At 62.3% G+C, this 15,929-nt stretch overlaps 4 protein-coding genes across 4 annotated transcripts; 1 reads left to right on the top strand and 3 right to left on the bottom strand.

Annotated features, from left to right (window-relative positions):
- Window positions 1-68: 68 nt before the first annotated feature.
- Window positions 69-2,104, top strand: CHLRE_06g281150v5 (uncharacterized protein). Its single transcript, XM_043063262.1, has 3 exons — window positions 69-740; window positions 892-968; window positions 1,181-2,104. The coding sequence occupies exons 1-3, from the start codon at window positions 206-208 to the stop codon at window positions 1,667-1,669; spliced, it is 1,101 nt and encodes a 366-aa protein (XP_042923968.1). The 5' UTR covers window positions 69-205; the 3' UTR covers window positions 1,670-2,104.
- A 732-nt stretch (window positions 2,105-2,836) lies between these two features.
- On the bottom strand, window positions 2,837-7,934 carry CHLRE_06g281100v5 (uncharacterized protein). The gene is made up of 13 exons (XM_001695268.2): window positions 7,684-7,934; window positions 7,315-7,598; window positions 7,089-7,226; window positions 6,872-6,951; window positions 6,674-6,743; window positions 6,430-6,557; window positions 5,945-6,236; window positions 5,415-5,627; window positions 5,052-5,188; window positions 4,771-4,921; window positions 4,298-4,573; window positions 3,922-4,120; window positions 2,837-3,721 (listed from the first exon to the last, which is right to left on the bottom strand). The coding sequence occupies exons 1-13, from the start codon at window positions 7,763-7,765 to the stop codon at window positions 3,672-3,674; spliced, it is 2,100 nt and encodes a 699-aa protein (XP_001695320.1). The 5' UTR covers window positions 7,766-7,934; the 3' UTR covers window positions 2,837-3,671.
- An 88-nt stretch (window positions 7,935-8,022) lies between these two features.
- CHLRE_06g281050v5 (uncharacterized protein) lies at window positions 8,023-12,348 on the bottom strand. Its single transcript, XM_001695267.2, has 10 exons — window positions 11,985-12,348; window positions 11,813-11,902; window positions 11,110-11,271; window positions 10,691-10,783; window positions 10,316-10,384; window positions 10,026-10,196; window positions 9,704-9,778; window positions 9,271-9,528; window positions 8,947-9,083; window positions 8,023-8,756 (listed from the first exon to the last, which is right to left on the bottom strand). Exons 1-10 carry the CDS (start codon window positions 11,985-11,987, stop codon window positions 8,582-8,584), a joined length of 1,233 nt encoding a protein of 410 aa, XP_001695319.1. The 5' UTR covers window positions 11,988-12,348; the 3' UTR covers window positions 8,023-8,581.
- Window positions 12,349-12,395: 47 nt separating this feature from the next.
- Window positions 12,396-15,818, bottom strand: CHLRE_06g281000v5 (uncharacterized protein). The gene is made up of 9 exons (XM_043063261.1): window positions 15,482-15,818; window positions 15,140-15,265; window positions 14,817-14,972; window positions 14,412-14,558; window positions 14,150-14,215; window positions 13,853-13,954; window positions 13,656-13,739; window positions 13,380-13,475; window positions 12,396-13,162 (listed from the first exon to the last, which is right to left on the bottom strand). Exons 1-9 carry the CDS (start codon window positions 15,659-15,661, stop codon window positions 12,929-12,931), a joined length of 1,191 nt encoding a protein of 396 aa, XP_042923967.1. The 5' UTR covers window positions 15,662-15,818; the 3' UTR covers window positions 12,396-12,928.
- Window positions 15,819-15,929: the final 111 nt, after the last annotated feature.

Here is a 15,929-nt window from a genome sequence, read left to right as displayed (position 1 = left end):
GTACTGCATGGGGCGAGTCGGCCAATCAAGCTCTGCAACTCCTTCCGGGAATTCCCAGTGGGTGACACTGTTCCTTAGGCCACGTTACCAACAGTAAACAGAACCTGCACAAATTATCAGTTCCGAACTCTAGTCGGTAGGGATCCCGCAAGTCTTTTCTTGTTGGCTGCCGCGCACCAACATGTCTGAACCAGATGGCTTGAGCATGTCACTTGAGGACCTTATAAAGAAGCGTGGATTTACCGGTGGTCGCGGCGATAAACCCGCATCCGGACAGCATCGCGGAGGTGGCCGCGCAGGAGGCTCGGGCGGCCTGGGCGTACGCGGTGGTGGGGTCCAGAAATTTTCAGACCGCAAGGTCTTTCAGGGCCGCGGCGACCACGGTGGCGGGCGAGGCGGGTTCGGCAGGGGCGACCGCGGGGGCTTCGGCGGACGCCACACTGCCCCCGCTGGGCAAGGCTTCGCTGGCCGCGGCGGCCGCGGCGGCCGCTTCAACGGTGGTGGCGCCGGTGACTTCGGGGGACGGGGTGGTTTTGGCGGCCGTGGTGGCTTCGCCGGCGGCCGGGGCGGCTTTGCGGGGGGCGCTGTGCCGGCAGCGCCGGTGAGCCACGTGCAGACGTACCTGGACGACGCCACTGGGAACGTGGTGGTCAAGCTCAAGGACACAGAGATTGTGACCGTGGCACCCGGCGGCGAGATCGTGCTCAGCACGGACGGCTGGTTCACACAAACCACGCTAGGTGAGACGCGTAGGATGAGGGATGCCTCGTAAGGTTGGGGTCGGCAGGGCATGTGGGGTTTTGGCAGCCCGGCTTTTGCTTCACGGCGGCCGCTGCGATTCCACTCAGGTGCCTAACAGCGTATCTCGATGTGTTGCATCACTGGGCGCAGACCACATGAACAAGGCGCTGAATGTGCTCCAGATTAAGGTTACGGCCAACGGCGACGTGCGGGACGGCAACTGGCAGGTAAGCGCAGCGTCACCTGGTGTCTTGAGGCGGGGCACGTCAACATACTGCAAGCTGCGAGCTGTCGAGCTCACAAATGCGGACGAGCGCTTGCATGCGTCATGTAGACGCTCCACTTGGGCCATGAGGACAATGTAGTCCCCCAACTCCCACCCTGAGGGCGCCTGGAGCTTACGAGCCGTGTGTGCCTCCGCCTCCGCCACTTGTCCCAGGTATCGTACGGCCCCCACCTGCTCCGCTACTACGACGGAATCGTGCTGCACCCCAAGAACCCAGCCACCGCCGCGCAGCGCGCGCCGGCGGTGCTCGCCGCCATGACCGGGGCCGCGGCCGGCACAGGTGGCTACGGTGGCGCGCAGGGCGGCTTCGGCAGCGGCGGCGGCTTTGGCGGCGGCTTCGGCGGCGCGAACGGCGGCGGCTTTGGCGCGGCGGGCATGGGCATGTACAACCAGATGGGCGGCATGGGCGCAAACCCGCTGGCGTCCTCGGCGGCGGCCGCCTCCACGGCGGCGGCGCTCGCAGCGAACGTGATGGCGCGTGCAAGAGCGGTGCTGGGGCTGGGCGGTGCGGGCGATGGCTCGGGGGCAGGGGGGCTGGGCAACGCGCAGCAGCAGGCGCTGGCGGCGCTCGCGGGCCTGGCGGACACAACCATGACGGACTCGGACACCGTCCGCCGCCTCAAGGCGCAGGGGCGCATGTAGTTGACTGATGCTTGTGGCCGTGGCGGTGATAGAAAGTGGTGGAACCAGAGCGAACACCGTCTGGTGCGCTTGTGGCCGCTGCTGGTGGAAGCCGATCCGGCCTGAGTGCGGACGGCTGAAGATGCCAAAGGGGCTGAATGTGATCAGCTGCCTACAACCTGGATTGTGTGCTGGAATGAGCTTGGCAGATGGCGCGGTGCGCTGTTATGTTCAGCGGGGCTGTTAAACGCTATCAACGTGAGGCAAGGGCTCGGAATTCAGGGTCGGATGTCTCGTGCTAAGGACTATCCGTTGCAGTTTATTCCTGTTCGCGAACAAGAAAAGGTGGCTCTCCCTTGCAAGGGAAAAGTGGGCTGTGCCGCCACGCCGCGTCCTCCGAAGGTTCCGATACTAGCCTCATCTCCCGGACATAGCCGGGGTCGGTTTGTACAGGCACCGCCCGCCATATGTGCCCAGTCGCGCCCAGCTATCAAGCACTAGTGCAGCAGGCAGCAGGCCAACCAGACAGCAAGAAAAACACCCATGTCGCTGCAGCCGACTGCCTGCTACGCCATGCTCGTCAGCACAGGTCGCTAACCAGACAACACCGGCAGGTCTCAACCTGCGCGCCGGCGCCCTTTGAAGGCGGCGCCGCGCTGTCCTCCTCCACGTGGCCTTGCCCGCCCCCTCTGCTCCGAACATGCGCGCCGCCACTGCCGCTGGGCCCAGGGCCGCCCGTGCCGCCGCCACCACCGGGCCCAACGCCGTGGCCGCTGCTGTTGCCGCCGGTAGGCGCGGTGCCACCGCCGCCGCCACCGCCGTCTCCAGGCCCTGCACCGCCGCCACCGCCACCGCCGCCGCCAGGCCCTGCACCGCTACCGCTGCCAGCAGGTCGCAGGGCTGCAGGCCGCGGTTTGCCAAGCAGCATCTCCATCAGCGCGTGCCGCATGTTTGTAGCCGAGTTGGCGTCGCGGCCCTGCGTGTGTCATCCCGTGTGTCACCCCGTATCATCTCCAAACCGCCCTGTGTCATCATCTCCAAACCGACCTGCCGCCCCAAACCTGCCATCCCACTTACCCACACAGTCCCGCAGTGTTGGCACACTTGGACGTCGCGGGCACGCGAGCCACCAAACGGAATCACAACTTCCAGGCAGCGCTGCCCGTTTATTCTGTTCGCGAAAAAGCTAAAAACGAGAGATTACAGGTGGTGTAAGCATGCAGCACAGCCAGAGTGCGCTGTGTTATCGTACAATAAGAGAACGCACATGCCCGGCCGTCCGTCAAACTGGTGCCTAACTTGTGGTGCCGGGTCGAGCCGATGCATCCTAGTGTTCGCGTGCCTGTTGGACCAGCTGGGTCCTCACAAACGCCCGTCCGAAACCACCTACACGCGAACCTACACCTGAACAGTATACCTGAAGAATAGTGGCACAGCCACTGCACCCTCCAGAACAACACAAGCGACACCCACACACACACACACGCGACACTGCGCCTTGTCCTGCCACTAGCTGACAATCCGGATGCCCTGGAGTCAAAACAAAAGAATCTATCTGCTTCTGGCTAACCAGACGCGTGCCAGCAGAAGGAAGGCGCACCCTGCTGACACCCGCACAGTTCTAATTATGTATTTGAACCCCCGCGCGAGGTTATTCCATCTGCCTCTTGTAGTGCCTGTATCTAGGCGTCCCCAAGCCGTCAACTGCCTGCATTCAGCTGTTGCACGGCGCGACCTGACCTACGTGCCCCGACAGCAAGCGGGGCCGACCGTGCAGCACACAGCAAAACTGCGGAAATTGCCGCCTACCCGCTGCAACTGACACTAACCAGCCCCGAGACTTGGGGGAGCCGCACGCCAGGATGGCTGCTGACCTGCTGAGGGGCACCTGGCTGCCATACTCCGCGCCTTGAATGTCGATCGGCGCTACAGATGCGAAGCCCGAATGCCACACCAGGCCACGCCAGCCGCACTAGCCACCGGTTCGCGCGCGCCAGTCCGCCCGTGCGTTGGCTGCCGCTCCTTAGCTGACGGTCTTGCCGTAGCAGATCGCCGCCAGGAACAGGTTGTCGTCTGTGGCGGTGACAGTGGCACATGAACACCGGTCAGCAGTGGAACACAATGCTGCGCAAAGAGTTGATTCACACACTTACAGGCTTCTTACCACCGCCGCACAGTGCGTGCCATCCCCATCCAAACCGCGAGGCCATTGGCACGATGGGAGCCCATCCCCGCGCCCGCGCCTGCCGTGCCCGACCGGACCGAGTACTCACCCCACTTCTCCTTGATGTGCTGCGTGGGGAAGCTGCTGGTGCGCAGCGTCTCCTGCGTCTCGTCCAGGTTGGGCTTGCGCAGGTTGGACAGCACGAACGCCGACTGGTCGTGCGTGGACGCGGCGCAGGTGATGCGGTAGCCCGCGTCCCAGCGCTTGTGAATGCCCTCCGACGGGTACTGGAAGTCCACCTCCACCACCTGCGTTCAGCGAAAGTCACACAGGTGCAGGCCTTTCTTTAGTTCCTGTCTCTGTCGAGCTGCTTTGTCACATCGTAGCTCAGTCTTACAAGGTGGTTCCACAGAATCGTTGTGGATGCTGCTGGCGCCTGCAACCACCACAACAGGTCCCCTGCCAACGAACGCCCGCGGACCCACCTGGTCGATGATGCCGGTCGTCTTGCTCATGACCACAGCCCACTGGTTCACGCAGGTGGCCATGGCGGTCACGTAGAAGCCCTCGCGCCACTTCTTCTTGATCCACTCGAAGGGGAACGAGTCCGCCACCTTGTACGACTGCTGCGTGAAGCGTGTGCCCTTGGACATGACCACCAGGCTGCTGTTGTTGTCGCTGCCCGACACCGCCGTGATGTAGTAGCCCTCCTCCCACTTCTCCATGATCCACTCCTTGGGCAGAAACGAGTTGTAGTGCACCTGCAAAATTTCAACCACATCGCCCCGTGTCACCGCCTGCTCTATATTTTGTCACACACCTTCCTTGGCACATAACGACCGGTTCCGCCGCCGTATCACTGCTAGGCGGTTTGTATGCTAATCACCCATGCTACAGCAGCCCCAGCCCAAACCTGTGCTGTTGCAGCAGCACTCCCACCACAATACACTGCACGCACCTTGTAGATCTGCTGCGTGTAGTCCGTGCCCGCGTCCATGACGATGGCCCACAGGTTCTGGCAGGACGACACGCACGAGATGTACAGCCCGTCCTCCCAGCCCTTCTGCACGTGCACCAGCAGGCGGCTGGTGTTCACGTTGTAGTGGTACCTGCGGCGCGGGGCGGAGGCGTGCGACGTCAGCGAGGAGCGTGCACGACCTGGTGTTCGCAACGCCAACAAGCTCAGGTGCCCACCCCTCCCATTCACCACCAGCGGCTCTCCTGACTCCCCCTGCTCACCGCTGCTTCATGGGGGCGTGCTTGTTGTACACCGTGATCCACTGCCGCGCGCCGTTGCCGGTGCGGACCTTCTTCACGGGCTGGATCTCCACGTCGCCCTCGAAGTCCGCGCGGCTGCGCTTGCTGCCCACAACCAGCTGCAAGGCAAGTTTGAAAGGAGCGGCCAACCGCTTAGTGCGCAGCCATACGGTGTGCAAGCCCAATCTCAGCCAACGAACCGCACGCTGCTCAACTCCGGTGCCGTTCACACTTTCACTGTGTGCAACAAGCCACGTGCAGCCAGTACCTTTAAACGTAGCCCAATCATGGCAGCTTCTGAGCGCCCCACCAATGCTCCAGCCCAGACCCTCTCCGCACCCCTACCTTGAGCGCGTTCTCCACCACCAGCGGCCGCTCCGGCACGTTGACCAGCGGCTCAAACATGGCAATGTACCGCGCGTAGTTGGGCTCCTCCTCGAACTTGGCATTCATTACGCTGTCCGTAAACTCGCGGAACGCGGTCTGCGTGAGCCGGCACAGCATCTCCGCCGACGTCGCCATCTTCTTGCGCGCCACCCAGTACCCCTTGTTCTGGCCCTGTGCGCACAAGAGAGTAGCGTACGCGGATGCTGAAGACATGTGGCACGTGCCAGGCCCCGGAGACACCATTGGACTGCAGGCGATCTCGCTTTGTCAGACTTACCTTGCATCAACACAGGCCTGACAGCAGTCGTGCAACCATTCCTTTTCCGATATTACATCCCTGACAAATCGTACTTGATGCCTTCCTAATTGCACGGCCTGCTGATGGCTGTCCTATCCCCCCGTCCCTGGCGGCACACAGCCGCATACATTGCGGTTGCCCCCGGTACACCTATTATTCAGCCGGCCCCAATTTCACCCGGTTCGCGCACCTGGTACCCCTGCCAGGGCAGGCGGCCCTTCAGCAGGAAGATGAGCGTGTACGCCAGTGACTCCAGGTCGTCGCGCCGGCTGCTGGTGCGCCCCAGGTGCGCATGCACGCTGGCGTAGCGCACCGTGCCGCGGAAGTCGTCCGGCCGCTGGTCGTACTTGACGTGCCCGCCGTACCGCCCGTCCCGGTACTTCATGGCCAGGCCCAGGTCCACCAGGTACAGCCGCTTGGAGCGGTTGGTGTCGGGCGGCCCCAGCAGGAAGTTCTCCGGCTTGATGTCGCCGTGCACGTACCTACAAGTTGACGTGCTCAGAACTTGATTCATTTGGGCAGCAGAGCCTGGTGCTGGTGCTGCCGACGGAATATTCACGCCGTTTAAACCGCCGCCGCCACTTTCGTGTGTGCAGTAATCCAGAATAGGGCGCGTTCACTGTTCCCCGTAATGCCCGGTGCCCTGTTTGCAACGCATTTGAGTTAACCCCTCACCCGCGGTTGTGCAGCGCCTGCAGGATTGTGAGCGCCTCCATCGCCACGCACGCTACGTACGCCTCCGATAGCCGTTGCCCCTGCTGGTTCCAAACGTCCCACAAGCTAGGGCCCAGCAGGTCCATGACCTGCAGTTAGGTGGACCCGAAGAGATGTGATTAGGCAAGTCAGGTCACATGTTGCATCCACAGAACTGGCCGGCCGGGGTTCAAGGGAAGCCGCGCGTCACACAACCACAGCCCACCATGATGTAGAAGTCATCCTGCTGGCCCTTGTAGTGCACCTTGGGGATGCCGTACACGTCCCCGAGTTGCCTGTTGGGATAGGGATGAGTAGCGCAAGATATAAGGGATGTGCGGCCAGGTAGCGGGGCTGGAGGCGTGAACAGGCCCTGCGACCCCCCTACGCAACAGTGTCGCCCCACCCCGAAGCCCAAACTCACGAGTAAATCGACCACTCGTAGGGAGGCCCCGCTGCGCAACCCTTGCTGCTCTTGTGCTCAAATTTGAGCGCGACCTGGTTCTGCGAGGGGCGAGGGTGAGAACAAGTCGAGAAGGCATCGGTTTTTGAACTTGCAACGAAATGGGGCGCGCCAAGCCCTGTCCCGCCTAAATAACGTGCCGAGCACCAGTAACGCCGCAGTGTGACAACACGCTTACCAATGACGCCGCCTGGTCCGTGTCCTTGGCGGAGCTCTTCTTCGCGGGTATCACCCGGCGACCGAGCCAAACCTGCCCGAAGCCTCCTTTGCCTAGCTTCTTGTCCGGGATGTAGGCAGGCGAGCCCCCCACAGCCACCTGCGAGAAATAAACTCAAAGCTTAACGAGGGTAAACCCCAGACACGAGTGCGCAGATGTCACGCATCGTCACCCTTCAAGTGCTCACCTTCTTGGGCACAGGGAACTTGTCCGGCCCATCCTCCGCGGGCTCTTCTACCTTTGGTTCTGCCACGAAAGCCGCTGGAATCCCAGGCCGAGGGGCTGCCTGCGCTGCAGGCGCGGGCGGCGCCAAGGCAGCCTTCGGCGGGGCCTTGGGCGCACCGGCTTTGGCCTGTGCGTTCAGCTTTACGTTTTCTTTGTTCGGGTCGGTTGACTGGTTCCTCTGCCCGTTCGTGAGCACCAGCGGTCCGTCCGGGCTGGGCTCCTCTTCAAGGGGATGCACGTCCCGGCCTGCAAAACAAGAGGCCCCTGCTCAGCACGACGAATGCTGTTGTCCACAAATGACTCCTACAAGCCGTTATGACAGCCCACGCACCCTGAGCCTGAGCTGCTATACGCTGCTGGGCCTCCTTTGCCGCTGCGCGTTGAGGGCGTTGCCTAGCTCCTGGCTCGGGCATCCTAAGCAGCACAAAGGTCGATTGCTAGCATGTGCTTGCCCTGACTTGCAGCCCTCGAGGTGTATGTAAAGAAATCGGCAGAAATCGTTGGGCTCGGGAGAGAAGCGACAAGAACAATGAACGAGAAGCTCCTATCTATCCGCAACTGTGTATATATGCTCACTATAACACGTTGGGGAAATGACCCGGCTTTGGCTTGAATCGCATTCCAGTCCCCCAAAATCTGTGGGTATGTTTGCCAGCGTGTCGCGTGAAGCCATCTTAAGATCTTACACATTATGCAAGCAACTTATGTTGTCGTTGAAGGGCCGAACAGACGCTCGCCAAAAACAGCGAGGGCGCCGGGTTATGCGGGTTATTTCAAATTGAGTTCGGCTGATACATCTCGTTACCGCAAACAAACACCATATGCATAACCCGAAGTTTGCAGGCACACAACCGCCAGCACCCAGTCCGTCGGCCCTGCCTCAAATCCTGAGTTCCACACGTCTAAAGCTTCATCATAATACCAATTAGATATCCCGGTCAAATTACGCGTCAACACCTGCTTGTTTGTTGCTGTCTGCCCCGCTGGCCCATGGTTCGGCCCCGCTTCCCGCCCTCTTCGGCACGTGCCAAACCGCCAACGTGGCGACCGTGGGCCGCAACCCCAACTCTCGGTAGCCCGGCGGCCTGCGTAACACGGCCTGCGTAATACAGCCCCGGTGGAAGGCCACACGCAGTCCGTACCGTACAGACAGCACCTGCAGAAGAGCATAACAAACGCAGCTACCGTACTCCGCGGCCGTATCTTGACGCCTCGACGCTGGTCGCCTTTCATTGCGGCACGTTTTGCAGGTCCGCGAGCAGCTCGCCCCAGGCTTTGGCCTGCGCCGCCGTGTAGGCCGCCTGCGCCAGCGCGAAGTCGCGCAGCAGCGCCGACATCTCGCTGGCGCGCTCCTTCTGGAAGCGGTTCAGCTCCTCGCGCATCGTGTCCCGGATCGTCTCGTACCTGCACGTGGCAGCGCCCACGCCCCCGCGTTGGTTACGGTACCGCATGCGGGGCCAGCGTCAGTCACCGTGCCCTGACAAGTGCAATACGGCAAGGACGCAACAAGGACACCCAGACGGGCGCCGACGTGGCATGCTACTCATGGGTGCAAGCTGCTGCATGACTGATTGACTGGGAAGCCAGCACGCACCCGAGCTTGGCGTTCCGCAGGCGCTGGTCGGCCTCGTTGACATCGCGCTCCGTCTCCGCGATCTTGTCCTCCTTCAGCCCTGGTGTGCCGCGCAGCTTGGCCAGGCGCACCTTCTTGCTGTCCAGGTCGCTCTTGGCCTGCCGTGGGGCACGGCGGGTATGGGCAAGACCGTGCGGTGAGGGCTGTTGAGGCTGGCAAGGCTGCAAACGACGTGTGACACGGGGCACTAGGAGACTAGGGCACTACACGGCTGTTGCACGGCCGCACGGCGCGTTACTCGCGAGTTCCCGCCCCCTCAAGAACACAGAGCTAAGCCCGGCACACCTGCGAGTACGCGGTCAGTGCTGCCGAGCGGTCGCCCATGGCAACCTGCACGCTCTTGATGGTGCGCGCCGCCTCCTTGAGCGGCGCCGCGAACTCGTTCACGAGCGCCTCGCTCCGCGCTTTGGACAGTGCCGCCACCTCGCCGGCGCGGTTGAACAGGCAGCCGAAGGCGGAACGCATGGGCCCCACCTCGTCCTGCTTGCCCAGCGCCTCCGCCGCGGTCGCAAACTCCGACAGCGCTGACCCCAGGTCTGCCTCCTGTGCGCGGGGTTACATTACAGTGCAAGACGCGCTGTAATAATCCGGTGGGAAGTACGGTGCGCGTGGTGCTTAAGCAGTCCGGCAGCGTGCGAGGCTCTCAAGACGTAACAAAAGCGTGAAGCCAGGGTGGAAGGCAGTGGCCAGCGAACGCGGCGCCATCCGGTCTTTTTACCTTGCGCAGTAGGCGGCCCGCCTGCCGGTGCGCCTCGTTTAGGTGCGCCTCCAGGCTGTTGACGTAGTCCCGGATCTGTGTGGAGGCGGCGCCGGGGTACGACATTGACGTTTCCTCCAGCGTAAACCCTGATCTCAGGTACACAGACTTGGCTATCGAATTGTGCAATCAGACGGTATCAGACGGTATCCGTCCCATATGTTTGCGCAGCTCTGCCCTTCAAGCTACAAATCCAGTTGATGCGCTGCCGCCCCTGTGCCCTGCCACACGAGCCCGCCCCACTTCCATGGAGACTCCCCATCGCATCCGCCCCGGTACACACCTTGATGTACTCGGCGTCCTCCTGGATCTCCTCCGCCCGCCCCGACACCAGGCTCTGTGCGCTGTGCTGCAGGCTCTTGAGCCACTGCGCCGCTGCGTTCACCGGTCGGTGCTGCGCCGACGTCTCCGCCTGCCACTTGGCGATCTCGAGCATCCACGCCTCCTCGTTCGCCTGCATCCGGAGAAACGAACATGTTGCCTGGATGGTTGGTACTTTGTGGGTACAGGTTGCATCAGCGCTCTAGCACCCTCGTACTCTGTGCCGCAATCGCTGTCCTTCTTTCCACCCACCTGCAGGAAGGTGTTCAGCTCGCGGCTGTCCTTGAGTACCGGGTGGCAGGCCACACGCGTCACAAACACCTGCGAGGCGAGGCGAGGCGGGGCGGGACAGCGCGGGGGACACCAGCGTGTGGAGGAGGCCAGAACCGCACCAGCGTCCAGCCAGCCAGGTACGGGATGCGTGAAGGCCGTCGCAGATGCGCTTGATAGTGCAGGGAAAGGCGCGCCGGCCGCAATGCTCGCACAGGGCGGCTGAGAGCCAATACAGCAGGACCGCCAGTGCTGTGTATGGGATCTTGCGGCCCCTGATAAGCCCTGTTGAAACCGCTGGTCACCAACGCCCGCTCCCCGCCATGCCGTGCCAATACCGGAGTGACAGCGCCCTACCTGCAGCGCTCTCCGCCGCTGGTCGATGAAGTCGGTGGACATTTGGTACTTCTGCACCGCGCTCTTCTCGGGCAGCGGCGGCACAATCAGTCCCTGCGCACGGCGGCAGCAGCAGGCACAGCAAGGTGGAGTGAGATGTGGTACCATATGGTGGGATGCGTATGTGCAGCACAAGGCCACTACAGCTAACCCGAAGGTCCAAAGAGGCCAATGACGCTAGCCGCTTGCAGCAGCGACGGGGCGTCGTCTTTGCCACCTTGGCCAGCTGTGTAACGAGCATACCCTCTTGGTACAAGGTTCCCCTTACCGTTGCACCCCTAGTTCGGTGCCGGCTTCTCCTTACTTCCTCTCAAGGTTTGCCTGTAAGTCCCGCTCATTTTTGCACACGTACACGCACAAATACCGCACACAGCCCCCACCTTGTTCTTTTCTACCAGCTTGTCGTGCAGCCAGGCGAAGTCGCGGAAGCGGCGGATGACCTCATTGAAGGGCGCTGCGTAGCTGGGGTGCGTGGTCTTGGTGCGCACCTTGTACGACACGTACGCGGCCACTCCATCGCCCTGCTTCACCGGGTCCGTCACCTGTGCCACCGACGTTAGGAATAGGGGCCAGGAGGGGAACGTGTGAATGCGGGGCAAAGTTCCCGCAGCACGGCGGGCTATCCAAGCTGCTGCAGGCTGCGAACTTAAACCCGTCCTATCGGCCGATGGCGTTTGTTGTATACCGGTAGGGTGCAATGCCCTTAGGTAGGACTTGTAAGCACTTCCAGTTTGGTTGCTGGGAGGCATCTGGTTGCTGAATGACAAGAATGGCAAATAGGTATATACAAGCGCCGCGCTGCTAGAAGGCTGGCAGCGGTGCCTTCGGGTGGGGGCGGCTATGACAACTGGGGGGCGAGAACACCAGCGGCAGCGCCAGTGGGGAATCAGCAGGCTGCGATTTTGCCGGTAACGTGACACTGCGATGTATTCGCGGCACGCAATAACCTGACACTGTGCTGTAGAAGATCCTATCAATGCGCGCGCGGTGTATGTATGCTAGCTAATGGGCCGTGCCCGTGGCACGCGACACGGGACCCCAACGCCCGCCCAACGTTCCCCTGTCTTGGCCTTCCCCGCGCACCTCGATCTCAAACTCCTTGTTGACAGTTGCTGGTGCGAAGAAATTGTTTGTCCCATGGTCTTGGAGCACGCTCTCGTATGGAGGCGGGTCCTGCGCAGAGAACTTGGGTGAGTTGCAGGTCCCCGGCGTTGGGCTCGTCGCATCAACGTGCATTTCATGACGCATAATTTACCATGACCGCGAGTGCGCAGTAAAGCCCCGCAAGACGTCAACGCGTCGCTCCGCAAGACTCGCGACAAGGCCCAAACCCTTCACTCGGAGAAGCGAATCACGAAGGCGTCCCAGTTCCTACAATATCTTGGTTAATTTAAAATCAAAAGGTAGTAAATTGGAAACGACAGGTTTGCATTCGGGCAGGTTCGACCAGCTCAGCGTGTCTCCCGGTCTTTCGGTAGCGCATGTGACGTATTGGATTTAGTGTTCCTGCGATAGGGACAGTTTACAAGCTTGCCAAACCTAGTCACATCAACACGCTTGACACGGTGACACATGGGCCCAGTGCCAGCGAACACGAGCGAACTGGCACCACGGTGGCGCGTGCTCAACGTCAAGGCAGGGCCTATCAAGCTGGTAGGTGCTGTTGATGAGCGCAGTTTTACATAATGAACACATGACATGCCAGGGGTGGGGCACGGCAGGGCACGGCCTGGCCGCCATGCACCTCTGGCTGCACCTGTGGCTGCACCGGGCTAGAATGTGAAATTCTACCCCTTGCAAGCGCCTTCCGTGCCCGTCGCTGTCCGCTACCTGTAGGCTGTAGACAGCTGGTCCAAAGGCACCCTTAGGTGTCATCCAAGGTCGTCCTCTTGGAGATATCATGAGGAATGTTGGGTCCTCCTACATTACCCAGAGACTGTCGCGCTTAGTACCATGTATAATATCGTCATGCACCATTAGACCTGTCCACGCGGTGTGGGCGTGTGGCCCCTGCTGATCAGAGCGGCTTCGCGCCTGCGGCCTACCTACCGCATAACACGCAGATGCCAGCACCCACACGTAGTACATAACACGCGGTGGATGCAGGACGCAGTGGTTGACCACCTAACCGCCCAAGCATCCATCTACCGACTACGCTTGCAGCTGGCTCACACAAAGTGACAAGCGCGGCTCCTTCGGTTACAGCTCCTCCTGCGCCCCGCCCTTGCCCATCTTTGCAGCCTTCCCCAGCGCGCCCAGCCTCCCAATCTCTGCCTCCAGCGCCTCACGCCGAATGACCTGCAGCCGCAGCATCAGCTTCAGCGCGCGTTCATAGCCCGGCTCAGGCTGTGGGGCCGGCAGCGCCGCCGCCCGGCGGTCCAGCTCCCGCAGGTCCGCCAGCCGAGCCCGGAGCCGCTTCAGCTCGCGGCGCCGCTGCAGGAAGGGCGCGGAGGTTGGGAGGTCTGGCGTGGAGCGATCGTCACCGTGGTGTGGAGCCGGTGGCGAAGGGACGCCTCTTCCGGGTAATGCAGGTGCACACGGCAATAGGCGAGCGGGCACGCCATGCACGCTGTTGCCCAGACGCGCGCACGCACGCACGCACACGATGTTATCATGCACGCAAGCATGCGCGCTGTTCTCGTGCACGCACCTCCTTCTCGGTGGCGGGTTCAAAGGGCACGGGCGGCACCAGGTTGCTGCCGGCCTCGGGATCGAACAGGTGGTGGTCCACCATCAGGAGCCGGGGCTGCGGGGTGAGCGCATGTGGGGGTGGCGGCACGGCACGAGCTGTAAGAAGCTAGGAGGACCAGCGGCAGACAGCTGGGAGCGTTCAGGCACACTGACATGACACCACGGGCCTCTTTATGGTCAAGCCCTACCCTCAGCCTCTCACCGCCTAAAGATTGGCCCATGATGGTGGCATTACCGGGTGGGTGTGGCTGCCGCCCGCCAGGATGCCGTAGTGTACCAGCGCCACGTCATCAGCCATATCGCCGTAGCTGTAGCACACCTGAACACACCAGCGTAATTAGCCAAGCAGCGTAAGTAGTCGCTAGGTTTGCATACACACGCGCGCAAGGGCACAAGGCGACAGCGCCCTCCACGCACTGCCGTGAGCCGCACCTCCTCGCCCTTGCGGATGCGCTCCCCTGCCACCAGGCGGAAGGAGGGGTCGGGCCGCTCAAACGACCGCACCGCGTGGGGGCAGCCGGGCCGGTGGTTTGCCTGCAGGCAGCTCAGGGGGTCGTGTCAGGGCCCCCTCTTCGCTGGTACAGGCGAGCCTGCGACCAACACCATGAATGCCATCACACGCGCACGCACGCACACGCACCCTGTTTCCCTTCAACACGTGCACACGCGCTGTCCGTTGTGTCCATTTGTACGTGTACGGTATACCGCGCACACGCGCACCGCACGCACCATGTCAAACAGCGGCACCAGCAGCATTCTCTGGCGGGGCTCACCGGTGATGTATCGAGACGACGCCTGGGGGCACAGCCGCCAAACCAGGAGGACAATGTGTGCTCGAAAGCATAGTCGTAATACTGCTTCCAGCCGAACAAGAAAGCACAGGCACCACGCCCACACCAGGAGCTCCCTGGAGCGGGGAAGCGTGGTGGAGGCACTGCTATCCAGCCATACCCCACCACTGCTCCCACCCGCACAGCACGGGCGCGCGCACCAGCGAGCAGGCGTACTGCAGCTCCAGCAGAGTCATGTTGTCTGCGGCGCGCCCCACCGCCTCCGGCAGCAGCACCGCCGCTGAGTCGTTTAGCTCACCGCCCAGCAGCCGCGTCAGCAGCGAGCGCCACGTCAGCACCTGGTCCTCCTGCGGCGGCGGGGGGGAGGCGCGGGGCGCGGCAGGGGGCAGGAGCGGGTTGGCCGAAACCAGTCCCGGGGGCGAATGGAGAGACGTAGGGAGGAGCAGGCCTGGGAGGGCGGCCAAGGTTTCTGGGGGAGGGACAGTGACACGCGTGGTGCGTCTGCCCTGCACACGCTGCTTAACACGTCACGTGCTCACACGCTCACAAAAAGCGCGTGGATCCCGCCCGATAACAGATGCACACACCCAGGCGACCCCACGCACCCAGTAGCTGCTCTGCAGCAGCGGCACGTAGCTGAGCGGCAGGTTGCAGCCGTTGAGCTGGTGCTCGGGTGGCGGCATGGCGCGGACGTAGGCGGAGAAGCGCGAGCAGGGCGTGTGCATCTCGCGAAGCAGCGCCAGCGTCGGCAGGCTGAAGTCCTGCGGGGTGGGCGTTGGGGCATGCGCGAGCCACACCAGTAGGTCACGACGTGCCATAAGGGAGGAGGGGGAGTGGAAGGCTTATTCCCCTTGCCAGCCCTGCATGGCCACCTAGACAGGCGCAACATTGAAGCGGTATGCGCCCAAGCCACCGCGGCTGGTCTCGCCTGCATGTCCCCCGCGTTGAGGATGCAGGAGAGGGGCACGCTGTATATGTCCTGCCCCGCCTCGATGCGCCGGGTGGCGTACAGGCCGCGCACGCCCGCCGCGTTCCGCCGCACCTCCACATTCGCCTGGGCAGCACGAGGTGGTTGTCAGGGGGAGGCGGGAGCAAACGCTTACCGGCTTAGGTTACTCGCCCGCGGGCTTGAAAAGTCGTGGCGTTCGCACACAGCTTGAGGCCTGCCGCCCAGGTTGCCAGCCAGGATTGCGCGGCCGTTGGGCCACCATGTTCACGTGACACAAATGAACCCGGGACCGCTACCACTATGCAAGAGAGCTGCACCCACCTTGCCCCCTGATTCCAGGATCCACGCCACGAGTTCATCTGCCGCCACGTCCTCTTGCCGCTTGGATTGCACAGCCCGGACGGGAGCCGATGCAGGCGCCTCACCCAGTGCCACAGCCGGGAGCTGCGGCACCATTAGAGCTACAGCCAGCACGAACAGTGCCAGCAGCATAGCCGTCATGTCTACATGCCAGCTTTATGACACCGTCCGGTCGGAGTCAAGCTGCTGCGTTGGCCCCGGCTGCATACTGCCCGGGCACTGTCTGCAGGGGGTCCTCTATACCAAGCTATGCTAGGTGCCAGGAACCTGAGGACGACTTGTCACTAGCCTGTACTCGTTGGGTGTGTAGAGTAACTTGGATTGCGCCAGAACAGAGGAACAAAGCCCGACTGAGGCAGGACTCCTCCCGGACTCATCATTTGTGCATGGGGGTTTGACATTATCAAAA

The sequence above is a fragment of the Chlamydomonas reinhardtii genome, chromosome 6, assembly GCF_000002595.2.
Source record: "Chlamydomonas reinhardtii strain CC-503 cw92 mt+ chromosome 6, whole genome shotgun sequence".
NCBI classification, from domain to species: Eukaryota; Viridiplantae; Chlorophyta; class Chlorophyceae; order Chlamydomonadales; family Chlamydomonadaceae; genus Chlamydomonas; species Chlamydomonas reinhardtii.
The sequence above is the reverse complement of the archived record's forward strand: the minus strand, read 5'-3'. Positions and strand labels throughout refer to the sequence as shown.

Coding starts and splice junctions, on each gene's coding strand:
- CHLRE_06g281150v5 (XM_043063262.1), top strand. CDS start 206: ATGTCACTTGAGGACCTTATAAAGAAGCGTGGATTTACCGGTGGTCGC. Junction 741..891: donor GTTCACACAAACCACGCTAG/GTGAGACGCGTA, acceptor CACTGGGCGCAG/ACCACATGAACAAGGCGCTG. Junction 969..1,180: donor TGCGGGACGGCAACTGGCAG/GTAAGCGCAGCG, acceptor CACTTGTCCCAG/GTATCGTACGGCCCCCACCT.
- CHLRE_06g281100v5 (XM_001695268.2), bottom strand. CDS start 7,765: ATGCCCGAGCCAGGAGCTAGGCAACGCCCTCAACGCGCAGCGGCAAAG. Junction 7,599..7,683: donor TATAGCAGCTCAGGCTCAGG/GTGCGTGGGCTG, acceptor CTTGTTTTGCAG/GCCGGGACGTGCATCCCCTT. Junction 4,922..5,051: donor CACGCCCCCATGAAGCAGCG/GTGAGCAGGGGG, acceptor CCCGCGCCGCAG/GTACCACTACAACGTGAACA.
- CHLRE_06g281050v5 (XM_001695267.2), bottom strand. Junction 10,784..11,109: donor AGCTGGTAGAAAAGAACAAG/GTGGGGGCTGTG, acceptor CGCCGTGCGCAG/GGACTGATTGTGCCGCCGCT. Junction 9,084..9,270: donor CACTGACCGCGTACTCGCAG/GTGTGCCGGGCT, acceptor GCCCCACGGCAG/GCCAAGAGCGACCTGGACAG.
- CHLRE_06g281000v5 (XM_043063261.1), bottom strand. CDS start 15,661: ATGACGGCTATGCTGCTGGCACTGTTCGTGCTGGCTGTAGCTCTAATG. Junction 13,740..13,852: donor GCATCCGCAAGGGCGAGGAG/GTGCGGCTCACG, acceptor TGGTGTGTTCAG/GTGTGCTACAGCTACGGCGA. Junction 13,476..13,655: donor GCGGCAGCCACACCCACCCG/GTAATGCCACCA, acceptor CTCACCCCGCAG/CCCCGGCTCCTGATGGTGGA.